General features: G+C 58.4%; 1 protein-coding gene across 2 annotated transcripts in view; it reads right to left on the reverse strand.

The window, feature by feature from the left end:
* CAMK2B (calcium/calmodulin dependent protein kinase II beta) overlaps nt 1–12918 on the reverse strand; it is a 142325-nt gene that overhangs the window by 56965 nt on the left and 72442 nt on the right. For both annotated transcript variants that reach the window (XM_037837243.1, XM_037837242.1), the window contains exon 3: nt 2437–2496. In XM_037837243.1, coding sequence (XP_037693171.1) covers nt 2437–2496 — 60 coding nt within the window. The remainder of the gene's footprint in view (nt 1–2436; nt 2497–12918) is intronic.

Here is a 12918-nt window from a genome sequence, read left to right on the forward strand (position 1 = left end):
GGCTCCACCTCCTCCCACCCACGTGGCTCCAAGGGCCCTGCCTCCTACCACCCACATGGCCCCACATCTGCCTCCCCCCCACGTGACCTCTTCCTCCCCAGGAGACCCTGAGTTCCAGGCCTCTGGACCAGAGCTGGGCCTGGGTGGCCCCTAGGGAGCAGAGGGACACTGCCCACAGTGAGACCCTCTCGTCTCTTCCCGGATGCCCTCACCAACTTCTCCATGCCCCAGAGAGCCTTCCTTCCTACAGAGAGTCTGCAGAGAACCTTCTGTGTGAAACCCAGCAGCTCAGTTCTGCCCTTCCCTGCTTTCTGAATGTACTGAGCTTGGGCCCCCAACTGCCTGGAATGAAGCTGCTGCAAGTGAGAACCCAGCAGCCACTTCTGGGGCCCACTAAGGGCCCAGAACCACAGAAGGCAGGCTGGGCAGGGGGAAGTCATGGAGCCGAGTGGAGCGGGGAGCACCACCCCCAAGGGGCACTGGGCCTGCTCCCTAATAAGGGGGGTTCCTGCAAATGCACTCAGTAGGGGAGGTGAGGTGGGGGCTGCCCTTGGCTGGTGATGGGGGAGGAGAGAGAGTCCAGAAGGCCTGCTGCTGGAGGAGCAGGAGGGGTGACTTCAGCAGTATTTGCAGGGTGGGGATAGAGGTGGGGGAGGGGTGCATACTCCCAGATGATATTCCAGAAGCAGCTGTGCCCCATGGGTGGACAGGTGATGGGCTGGGGTGAGGCCAGGTTCTGTTGTGAGCACTCAGTGCCAGCTGCGACCCACCACTGGCTGACATCTTCTACAATCAGTGAGGAGCAGCCTGGGGTCTCAGTGGACCCCAGATTCCCAGGTCTGCTTCTTACTTCCCGCTTGGCTTTCTGGGGCAGGCCTAGAAATCTGCATGTTAGAGGGTGATTCTTGAACTGACTTTGGGGTGAGGGTCCAGGGATGAAAAAGCAATGGTGAGTGGAGCCCAAGCCACAGCCACGTGGAGGAGGCACCACCCTGGGCTCCTGGTCCCAGCACCCCCTGGTCACTGAGCACTCCCCCCACACAGGGAGATGGCTGCATGATACCCCACAGCTCCTGAGACTTGGCCAGCAGAGGTGGATGTTGAGAGGCTCTCAGGAAACTGGCTAGCAGCCCTGGGGGCAGTGGGCGGCTTGGTGGGGAGTCTTCCCATCAGTCTTGGTACTAGCGCCATGTGGTGGCTTTTTCAAACTACAGTGTTTCGGCCTCTGTGTGCTTTTTTGTACCTGTGGGGAGGACCTATGGAGAGCTCACGTCATCCCACACCCTCTGAGAGCGGCACGGTCCCCTCGTCAACCATACTACAGATGAGAAAGCCGGGGCCCAGGGCCGGTGGCCATTGGTCACCCTACATGTCCATCAGGGCTGAGCAGGGCAAGGAGCCAGGCAGAGGGCATCGGTGGCTCCTACTCCTGGTGAAGGACCCAGGGCTGGGCCCACCCTGCTCCGACCCAGAAGCCACATTCCAGACGGAGGCCACCCCACACCCCTGCCAATAGGGCTGTGTACTGCTTTGAATGTATTAGGTCTCCCGAAACACCGTTATCTTTGATGCAATCTTGTGGGGCAGACCTATTAGTGGGGATTAAGTTGGAACATTTGGATTAGGTTGTTTGCATGGAGATAAGCCCCACCCAACTGTAGGTGATAACTCTGATGAGATCATTTCCATGGAGGTGTGGCCACACCCATTCAGGGTGGGCTTTGATCACTGGAGCCATATAAATGAGCTGACAAACAGAAGGAACTCAGTGCAGCTGTGAGGGACACTTTGAAGAATGCAGAGAAGCTGAGAGAGTAGCTGCAGATGAGAGACAGTTTGAAGACGGCTGTTGAATGCAGACTCTTGCTCCAGAGGAACTAAGAAAGGAAAAACGCCCCAAGTGCAACTGAGAGTGACATTTTGATGAGGAGCTATGGCCTAGAGAGGAACGTTCTGGGAGAAAGCCATTATGAAGCCAGAACTTTGGAGCAGATGCCAGCCACATGCCTTCCCAGCTAACAGAGGTTTTCCGCACACCATTGGCCATCCTCCAGTGAAGGTACCCGATTGCTGATGTGTTCCCTTGGACACTTTATGGCCTTAAGACTGTAACTGTGTAACCAAATAAACCCCCTTTTATAAAAGCCAATCCATCTCTGGTGTTTTGCATTCTGGCAGCATTAGCAAACTAGAACAGGCTGTCAGGCAGGAAGGAGTCTGCTCAGGCTTTCTCGAACACCTAGAGTCTTTAGGGTGGGAAATTTCAATGAAAAGAGGAGAGGAAGTTTTTGCAAATCTCTCTAAGTGTAGTCCTCAGAAAGGGACAGGGCTGCTGTCCGGTGGAGGCCGGGGAGACGGGTGCCAGCTTTGGAAGGGGAAGCTGCCCCGCCCCCTCGCCTGCTGCCCGCCTCCCCTCGCCCTGCTCAGAGCACTCACCGATGTTGGAATGCTTCAGAAGGCGGCAGATCCGAGCCTCTCTCTCCAGCTTCTGGTGATCTGAGGACAAAAAGAAAGAGGGTCACTGTGTGCCGGGGCAGTTGGGTGAGTGATGGGCCCAGCTCGGCACCGGCAGTGTGTGTGCCCCCACGCCAAGCACAGGCCCACCCCTGCTGCATGCACCCCCTACCCCCACTACAGGCGCCCCGGCAGCAGGCCACCGTCAGGCGGGAAAGGTGAAATATTTCCACAGAGGTATGACCCCACCTATTCTGGGTGAGTCTTAATTAGAACACTGGAGTCCTTTAAGAGAGTTCATGTAGAGAAGGAGCTCAGAGAAGCTGAGAGAAACATTTTGGAGGAATCAAAGATATGTAATCCAGAGTTTGACCTGGGAGAAGCTAAGAGCCGACAGGCCCAGATTCTTGGAGACGCTTGGAGATGCAGAGGATGTTTGGAGATGCTGGGCTAAGAGATGAAGCCCAGAGTTTGCCCTGGAGAAGCTTAGGCAGACAACTAGACAACTAAAGAGAAACACCCTGGGAGAACAAGCACAGATGTGCAGGAATTCAGACAGAGAAGCTAAGAGAGACAGAAGCCCAGAGACATTTTGGAGAAAGCCATTTTGAAACCAGAACCCAGGAGCAAAGGACCAGCAGATGCCAGCCATGTGCCTTCCCAGCTGACAGAGGCGTTCCGGATGCCATCAGCCTTTCTTCAGTGAAGGTATCCTCTTGTTGATGCCTTAGTTGGACACTTATGGCCTTAGACTGTGAATTCGTAACCTAATAAATCCCCTTTATAAAAGTCAACCCATTTCTGGTATTTTCTGTAACAGCAGCCTTAGCAAACCAGAACAGTAGATATCCAGTAGCTGCCAACAAAAGGGGGGTAACTGGGTGACACCAAAGCCAAGCAGGCCATAATTCGCCCTGCTAGCTCCTTTGCTGAGGGTGGGATGTAAATGAATCGGTGATGATCCCAGGCACCCACCAGCCAGGCGGTGCTGGGGCAGAAACAAGCTGCCAGGCATCTGGAGTGGAGGAGAAGCCTGCGGAGGGGGCGGAGAGCAGTGCTCACTGCAGGCTGCAAGTTCTCCCTGGGTGATGAATCAGGACAGAAGATGCCAAGTGTCCGCGGTGGCGCTGATAGCATGGATTGAAGGTTTCACTTAGTTGCCCTAATTCTGTAACTACTGGGAACTTTCCACCGATGTCAAACGTATTTTTCCAGGAAGATGGTATTGCTATGGGGGGGCAGGGGGTGGTGGTGGTGGTGGTGGTGGTGTGAGAATGCACTTTAGACTTGGCTGGGTATTTTAGAAAGGGGGTGCATAACTGGCCCCCACCCCCACTGCACACAAATCCACAGAGCTTGGATCTGCATTCTGACAGGCCTGTGGGACTTTTATGAAACGTAGCCAACGGGAACAGGTAGATGCAGCAAAGGCGAGACCTCGTCCTGGGCATGGGGAGCCCATTGGTGGCTGAGCCAGCCTGCCCCCCACCCTGTGTTTCCAGGACCGCCCCGCTGACCAGGGGTGCAGAAACACCCAGGTCACCAAGTGCCACCCCCATGGCAGGGCTGGGGACACTGGGCCACCAGGGGGTTGCATGCATCGTTAGCTAGGTGCTCAGAGCTGTGGCCGGTCATCAGTCAGAGCACACTGAGGTCTCAGGAAGATTTAAAAGGCTGATAGAGACTGCAGTAGCAAAAAACCCTAAACCCCCCACCTTTCCATCAACAGGAGAATGGATAAACACACTGTGTTACAGTCACCCCCAGAAACAAATGCTCTCTGACCACCACCCACCCCATCAGAGGGTAAGCATCACCCCAATGTAATGCTGAGTGAAAAAAAAGCAACTCACGGAGTAGTGCCCTAAATATGCTTTCCTTTATATGAAGTCAAAAACAGATTATCGGGAGCACACGTGTAAGGGGGATTTTCACCATCAGGATGGTGGTTGCCTCCTGAGCCAGGAATGGGAAGGAGCTTCCGGTGTCTGCCCCTCCTGCCCCTGCCGGCCGAGACCCCAAAGGGGACCCACAAACAAGTGTATGTGGGCACATCCTTTAATGTGCAGAACAAGACCACAGTGGGGTGGGGGCTAAATTTACTTAGGGACAGAGCCCTCACCCGAAATATCCTGCACTGACTCCTGAGGGTGTATTTGGGGAGATGCATTAAGTGGGGGGCAAAGGAAGGGCAGCCTCAGTTAGTGCTTGGAGGACAGTTTTGGACAAGTTTAATGAGTTAAATTTAACCCAATGTGCTCTAAACCTAAAACATCAAGTGGACCCCTGGAGAATCCCTCCTCTCCCTCTCCCCACTGCCATTCCGTCCTCTTCTCTGTTCCCGGACAGAGGACAGGGGAGGAGCTGAGCAACCTGGGACAAGCTCCATGACATCTGGAGACGGCCTCGAACCTGTCTGCTCAACTCCGGCTGGCCTTGTTCCCGGGGGGCTCTGGCTCCTGGAGGCTCCCGCACCTGCCTGAACTTGCAAGGACATGCCGTGGCTGTTGGGGAGGGACAAGCCAGGGCCACGTGGGGCTGGTAGCAGGGGGTGCCAAGCCCTCGTCGCCGACCACCCCTGGGCAGCCAGCCTGAGCGCTCCACGGAGGCTGCGCAGGCGCCGACCTGCGTCCCATATATTCCACATCCACCAGCTCCTGCATCGAGCTGCCCCACCCTTCCCAAGGCCCATCGGCATTCCTGGGACCCCAGCCCCATGGCCACCCCTCTTGAGCAGCCAAGATGTCTTGGGGGGAGCAGGTGAGCACAAGGGCCCTAGATGGAGGGGCTCAGCGATGTGGGTGTCTGTGGGGCTCTTGGAGCCCTGGACCCCTGCCAATTCCTCACCCCCATTGGCACTTCCCAAAGCGGGGTGGGGACATTTGCGTTTTTAGAATTTTTATTATGTCACGTTTGATAACATCCAACATCACACAGGCAACATCTGTGCAAGGTGTGTAAACCTATGAGCTGCCCCCACCCAACTGGGGTATCTTATGACACGTCATGCCTCTCAGAACGTGGCTGCTCATGCCCCGTTCCCTCGGTGCTGACATCTCCTCAGGCTCTGGCCATGAGACCCAGCCCCACGTCACTGCCACACCTCACTCGGGCTCTGAGTCCCTCTGTTTTCCTTCAGTGTCGAGTTTGCCATTGAAGAGGGTTTTAAGGGTGAGCTCTGAACTAGGACATTGGACAAGAGTGGGAAGGGCAGGCCGGGGGAGAGGGGACAAGCCCACCCTGTCAAGGGAAGGACCCTCTGTTTTTCTCCCCTACTCCTTCCCTTTCCCTTCCCTTTCTCTCCCCCACCAGATCACCCATTTAGGCAGCAGGGATCCAGGAAGAGACAAGGTGCTGGGCCCCAAGAAGCCAACTGTAGCAATGGGGTGCCCACACCAGAGAGACAGGCAGGGTGAGCTGGGGCCCCAACCCAGCCTGTGGGAAAACAAAGGGATGATGCATGAGTGGGGTTTTGAAGGGTGAACAGGAGTTTGCCATTCATTCCAGCAGAAGTCTTGGTTCTCAGGGACTTCTAGTTCACCACCCTGGGATGTGGAGCCTGGAAAGGGAACTTGTACATTCAGCCATCGCTTACACGCTTGGGGACTTCAAGATGGAGAAAAGGGGACAGGCAGATGGGTCTATATTTAAGCCAGACGGTGACTGACTCATTCTGTTTGGAATCGGTTCCATGCACACACACGTGAGCTCACACACACACACACCCTTGCTCCTGTGGGGGGCTGGCTCTGAGAGGCGCCGGCAAACGTTTAAAACCCAGCTCTGCTTCTCCCACCCAAGAAATATCCTTCCAATGAAACAGCACTCATTTATACCCTAGAAAGGCACTTATCAAAAACAAACAAAAAAAAAAAAAAAAAAGAAAGAAAGAAAAGAAACACATAAAAACTTTAAGGCTAAGTCGGAGCCAACAATCACCACCATGAACTCTAATGACAGTGCCAAGACTCTGACGATTCTGTCACCTCCTGGGTCCTTGGCAGCCAAAGGGAATGCCGAGGCCTGGAGGCTTTTCTGGGTGATTCCACCAACGGGCTCTGTGACTGGGCCCTGGCGGCCTGCACTCAGTGGGAGCCAACGATAGGGCACTGAGGAGGGCAGGACGGGACAGGAGGGCCCTGGGGGCCACGGGCTTGCAGGTACAACAGTCGGTGCCAACGGTCGGTGCCAAGGTCATCGAGAGCTCCAGTGCACCCTCAAGGACACCGGGTAAGCCCCCGACTCCCAGGCTGGGGCAGCATGGCTGAGTCTGGAAGCTGAGCCCAGGCTCTCTCTGTCCTAATAACCTGTGACCTGGGTCAAGGGTTGGATTGTGTCCCCCAGAATGTGACCTGATTGGGTACGGAATTAGTTCAATTAAAATGAGATCATACAGGAGTAGGACAGCCCCCAAATCCAGTATGAACAGTGTCTTTATAAGAAGAAGAGACAAACAAGAGAGGAGGCCACATAGAGATGGAGGCAGAGGCTGGAGCGACTGCCACAGGGTGAGGGATGCGAAGCCCCACCAACGAACACCAGATGTGAGGAAGAGGCAAGGCAGGGCTGCCGACACCTGATTTCAAACTTCTGGCCCCCAGAACGGCGAGGCAGTAGGTTCCTGTTGCTTTCAGCCCCTCAGCTTGTGGTACCTTGTTACGCAGCCACAGGAAACAAAACGTCTGTTTCACCTGCTCCTTCAACTGGTGGGAATTTCAAGACTCCCTCATGGGGGGCGGGCTGCAGACATAGGAAGTGGGCAGCAGGAGGGCCCCGGATGGAGGAAGGAGAGCTCTCCCCTCCCTCCAGAGACAGCACCAGCCGCGGGGGGGGGGGGTGTCCCCGGTGCAGACAAGGGTCCTCGAGGGCCAGGCCTAACCCGGCTCCCGCCCTCCTCACCCCAGAAGCCTTGTCCCAAACACGGCCTGGTCCGGGCAGCCTGGGGCACTGAGCTGAGCTGGACGCTCGGGCCTCGAAGGCCTGGGGGCTGTGGGCCCCTTCGTGGCCATTCCCAGGCCCTCCCCTGACCTGGAAAGTCAAGTTTCCGGCAGGTTCTCCCTGACAGCACCGGGGAAGGGAGTGGAGGTCTCTTGGGACTTGTCACTGCACCGGTGGCTGGGCAGCCCCTGGGAGACGGAGGCGAAGAAAGGGGAAAATGTGTCCAGAGCCGCACCTTGCAATGGCAGTCCGGCCCCCCAGCCTCGGCCGTGGCACTGCTGGCCTCAAACACGGGGTGCGGGGAGTGCAGAGCAGGGTGGCTCCCTCGGGTCGCAGGGGGCGAGCGGAGCTGGGAAGGACGCATGGAAGTCTCGTCTGCCCGCCGAGCAAAGCTTGAGGCCGGGGGTGGTGGGGAGCAGCAAGGAGGTCTAGAGGGGCGCCCCATGTGCTCCTGAGAGTCCTCAGACCACCCTGCCCACCCCTGGGCCCTGGCAGGCGACAACTCCCCTCCAACCAGCGAAGGCCACCCCTCCCCGAGCAGAGGCTGGATGTGCCAGCCGCACCCCCCTTGTCCTCCTCCTCCCCTCCCTCCCCCGCCTCCTGCTCCCCCACCTGCTCCCCTGCGCTGGTGACTCATGGCAGAGCCTGGGCGTGGGGGGCGGGCCGCGCGGGGGAGCTCGAGGGACAGGAGGGGACAGGAGGGGACAGGAGGGGACAGGAGGGATGTGGGTGGGTGCCAGGCCCCTCGCCAGCTGCCAGGAGCAACAGCCCGGCCATCACCCGCGGACAGACACACCACCTCCCAGCCACCCCCCAGAGAGGAGCGAGGCCCAGGGCGGCGGAGGTGGGAACAGAAGGTGGGAGACAGGGGGCCCGGCAGACAGGGAGGGGCTGCCTCCCGCCTCACCCACCCCCTGCCTCAGTCCAGCCCTCTGGATTCGGGGCGATCCGGAGCCGGGATAAGGGGCTCAGGGGAGACCCCGGTCCAGCCCGCAGGCCTGGCCAGTCCTCGCCGCTCCTGGGCCCAAACGAGCGGGAGCCCATTCACTTCTCTGCGTTGAGGTGCTCTTCTGGAAGACGGGGAGCATGGGTTCTGGCCCCCAGGGGGTCCCACTGGACGGAACGTGGAAAGGCAGTGGAAAGTCTATACGGTGCCCGGTACATCGTGGGGGCTCGGACGTCAGTCCTTTGTCCCTGCCTGTCAATTCTTTGGCTGGGACAAACCAGAGCAAGGATGGCACTATGGGACACACCACTGCCGGGTCCCTGGAGACCCACCAGACAGGCCCAGCAGCTCCCGGGGATCTTGGGCTCCAGGCAACAGAGCGCCCAGCAGGAATCAGCCCCCACCCCGCCCCCCAAGTCACAGTGCAGCTTCTGTGCCCTGGGGAGTCGCAGGTTCTCCGCCCTCCCTCTTTCTCAGACTTGCTAGCTCTGTGTGCTGCACAGAAGGGTTTCCAGGGCTGCAGCCACGGCGGGTGGTGTGTGTGCAGAGCCCAGATGGGGACACGTCCGCGAAGGTGACTGAGACCTGCTGCAAATGGAGCAGCTCTCGAGGGTAGGGGGAGCACCCCAGAGGCGGCCCTTCGGTGGGTGGAGGGACATGGTGCATGAACTCTGTGGCCACCTGCAGGGGGCCATCTCCACATACAGCCCCTCTCCCTGGGGCCAGCCCCCCACCCTCTCGCCCCCTAGACACCCAGATGGGACTCAGAGGGGCTGTCCACCTGCCTGGGGACACACAGCAGGCAGCCCAAGGACCGCTCTGCCCTGGAAAGGTGGGTGAGCCTGTGTGGACGTTGACCACTGACCATGAGACGCTGTGGGCTGGTGGGGGAAAGGGGTGTGCTACCCACCTGAGGGTGCCAGCATTGGCCACTGGATGGGGAGGCAGGGACCCGTCGGGGAGGGCCAGGGGCCCCTCCAACCAGGCAGCTCTGCAGCTGGCCTTGGGCCCTCACTTCCTTGGGCCTTCCAGCACCTTCCAGGCTGAGGGGCTTCTACCTGCCCTTGTCCCTGCCTGCAGTGGCCACTGTCTTGGGGACCCTGGAGGTGGGCTCAGGAACAAGCCTCAGGCTCTCGGGGGCTCACCAAGGATGTTCCCGTGGCAAGAGTCACATCGGAATTCTGTGGCCCCGAATCTGGGGCCCATCCACCCAGTGGGAATCACAGTCGGGGTACAAAGAATGGAGGGGAGCTCGAGCAGGGGGGGCCTGAGCAGGGGGTACCCAGTGGGGGGTCCTAGTGGGGGACACACAGCAGCAGGGAAACCTGGGGGGACACACGCTGTGGTGTGACCACAGCTTCAGAGCCAGCGCTTTTCTCTCTGCCCCCCTCCCAGGAGGCTGGGCGCCTGGCTGTGCCCACCCATCCCCAAATCTCTGCCCAACATCCTTCTTCAGCGAAGGCCCTGACGCTTGTCCACTCTTCATCTCAGGCAGTCAGAGACCCCGGGCCAGCCCCTAGCCTCCAGACCCCAACCTGGGGTAGCCCTGCACCAGGGGCTGTTGGCAGGGACCCCAGCCTCGCAGATGAGGAGAGAGGTTCATTATTGATCAACACGGCGAGACTACACCCAGCCGTCAGCCCCCAGCTCCCCAACGCGGCCCCAGGCCTGTTCCCCAGGGTCAGTCACCTGGGCCCCCGTCCCCCCTTTCCAGCCTTCCGAGGCCCACTGGCTCCTCTGCCAGCCTGGCTGCCCCTTCTCCAGCCTCTTTTCCAGAACAGGGTGCCACGTAGGGGCCTGCCAGGACTTGTGTCCCGGCACTGATTCCCGCGGAGCAGGACCTGGGCCACCACGTAGCTTCTCTGAACCTGTTTCCCCTTTTGGAAAATGGGGTCCTAAGAGTCAGGTCTAAGGTAGCTACACCTCATAGGGGGCTGGGAGGGGTTGCCAAATCTCCCACACGATGCACAGAAAGCTGCAGGGCTAGGGTGGGGAGGTGGGCACACAGGGAGACAGACTCGGACCACTTGAGTGATGTGCGATGGCCACGGGGGTGCTGGTTCCCATGGGGTCTGGCCAGCCCCCTCTCCAGGTGTACCCCACTGACAGCCACCTCAAACCAACATCCCCCAGTCCCCAGGGGCAAGAACCAGCACTGGGTGCCTCTGGGCAAACCCAGTGGCCACCAGTACCCCTCCTCTCTGATGGGGGTCAGGGGGAGCCCTGGGCGAGGACTCACTCCCCACGGCCCAGACTCTCTGTGAATGAGATCAGTGTCCCCCCAGCCCCCGCAGGGCTGTCAGGGGAGTAGACGCGGGCCGTCCCCTCACTCCACATGATCTTGCCCTTATGTTTTTCATGGTGTTTGAAAGCACTTTATGTTTGAAATATTTTTGTGAGACTGTGAAATGTATGATGTAGAGTATACTTCCTTCACCTTAGGTTATCTTGATTTTGAGACGGCATCTATTATTAGCATCATTATTCCTTCACATAGTATTTGAAAAGCATACTCTGATTGAAATGCAGTCAACATAAATAAGCCGGGCTGCTGTCATGGCTGGGTGCAGACTGCATTCAGGTGCTGTCCTTCTCTCTCTCTCAGCCTGAGGTTCCCCACTGTTTCCAGAGCAGCAGAAACGGGACAGGCACCCACCCAGAAGAGGAGGAAAATCGGGTGCGCACCCCTCCCTCCTGGCCTCCCCCGGCAGAGCCTGGGTGTCCCCTGCCTGTTCCTGCACACCCACCCCACCCCGGCCACCATCTCTGTGCTGTCCCCCCTCCCAGCTGCACCCTCAACACCCTGGGCTCTGGCAGGCAGCCCCCGCCCGCTCTGGGAGCTCTGTTCATCCAAGGGAAGTGGGGATCGGTGGCCTCCCTGCCACCCCTGAGCACATACCAGCAAGCAGTTGGCCCCAGAGCACCCATGCTGGCCCCCGGGAGGCATCGAAGGGCCCCTGCCAGCCCCTGCACCCCCACCCAGCACCCAAGGCCTTTGGGGAATCTCGGCAGGTGTGCCAGCCTTCACGGGAAACCTCACGCCAGGGCACGTTCTAAGCACGGCTTGTGTTCATCAACCCACTTAACTCGGGTATCCCCATCTTACAGACCAGAAATTAAGGCACAGAGCGGTCAAGACACTTGCCTGAGTTTTCCAAGCACCGAGTCATGGAACCCGGCCGAGGGGCCTCTCCAGACCCTGGGCCCTTGGGGTGCCAGGCAATTGCCACACCGGGCAGCAGCTGACCTTCGGAGCCATCCGACCCACAGCCGAGGTCTCTCGGCCTGGACACCACGTTCACTGGGCCTGTCGGTCCCGCCCCACGCCAGGCCAGAGGTGGGTTCAAATCTCGGCACCACCGCAGAGGGACGTGGGGCCCCAGGAAGTTCCCCAAGTACTCTGACCCGCCTGCTTCCTGTGAACTGCGAGCAGCAGTCTCTTCTGGGCTGTAGGAAGTGGGGCATGGCAAGTGGGGGACCCTTGGACCCAGCCCCAGGCACCCCAAGCAAACATTGACTAGCCCTGACCCGGCATCAGCTGCAGGAGCCTGCAGCCAGGCCCGGCTACTCCAGGAGCTGAGGGCAAAACTCACCTCCACACGCCAGGCCCTGAGCTAACGTCCCCAGCTCACCTCCATGTGACTGTGCTTTCCAAATGGAGAATGTCAATCAACAAAACTTTACCTCACAAGAACAGTCATTTAGGTGTCAACAGTGAGTTTGGGGGTGAGCCCCTGATCACAAATCTACCTTCACTTTATGACTAATGATGTCTTTGGCAGCCATCAATTAATTTCCTCTAATCGCCTTTGTTGCCAGTAGTTGAATAATATCTAATTATTCGGTACATTCACAGACTCCGAATGCCTCACAATCAACTATTTCATTACTAAATTTCAAAAACTCTAATTTTTATAGCTTTTCATATAAACTTCCTTTAATACTGCAGGGATCTGTATTGTTTGGGTTTTGGCACATGCTGGGTTTTTTGTTTTCTGTTTCCTGGGCAGGCTTGCTGCTGCTTCCTGCCCGTTCCCTGCCACTGCTTGTCATCAGAAAGCCTCAAAGGACCCAAGCTGCCCCCTCGAGACCCAGACAGACCTGGACATGCAGAGCTGTGGGACGACACCAGTCCCAAAACCCACGGGGCCTGGGCCGGCAGTCCCCGGGGGCCGTGCGGACACAACGGAGACCCTCCGCGCCTGCACGGGCCTCTCAACTGCACCTGAACTCCAGAGCTCCCAGAAGCAGATGCCCCTGAGGCCTGGACGCTCTCCCTCTTCTTAGAACCCACTTCCACAGCCATCCCCGCCCTGTCTCCCATCACGGGGGCTCATCCTCCCTCCAGCTTAAATCACATGCTCGTCCATTAAAACATAATTCATTCAAAACCTTCATTCCTTCAAAAACACGGCATGCTCACCACGTGCCTGGCCCTGCAGGGTTGGGGGTACAGGGGTGGATGAAACAGAGAAGCCTGGCCCTCGGAGGCTGCCAGAAAGAAGGGGCAACGATAACACGCCAGCAGGGCGCTTGGGACCCTGATTCCAACTCAGGGCTCCAGGCAGACCCTGCTGAGG

The sequence above is a fragment of the Choloepus didactylus genome, chromosome 5, assembly GCF_015220235.1.
Source record: "Choloepus didactylus isolate mChoDid1 chromosome 5, mChoDid1.pri, whole genome shotgun sequence".
NCBI classification, from domain to species: Eukaryota; Metazoa; Chordata; class Mammalia; order Pilosa; family Megalonychidae; genus Choloepus; species Choloepus didactylus.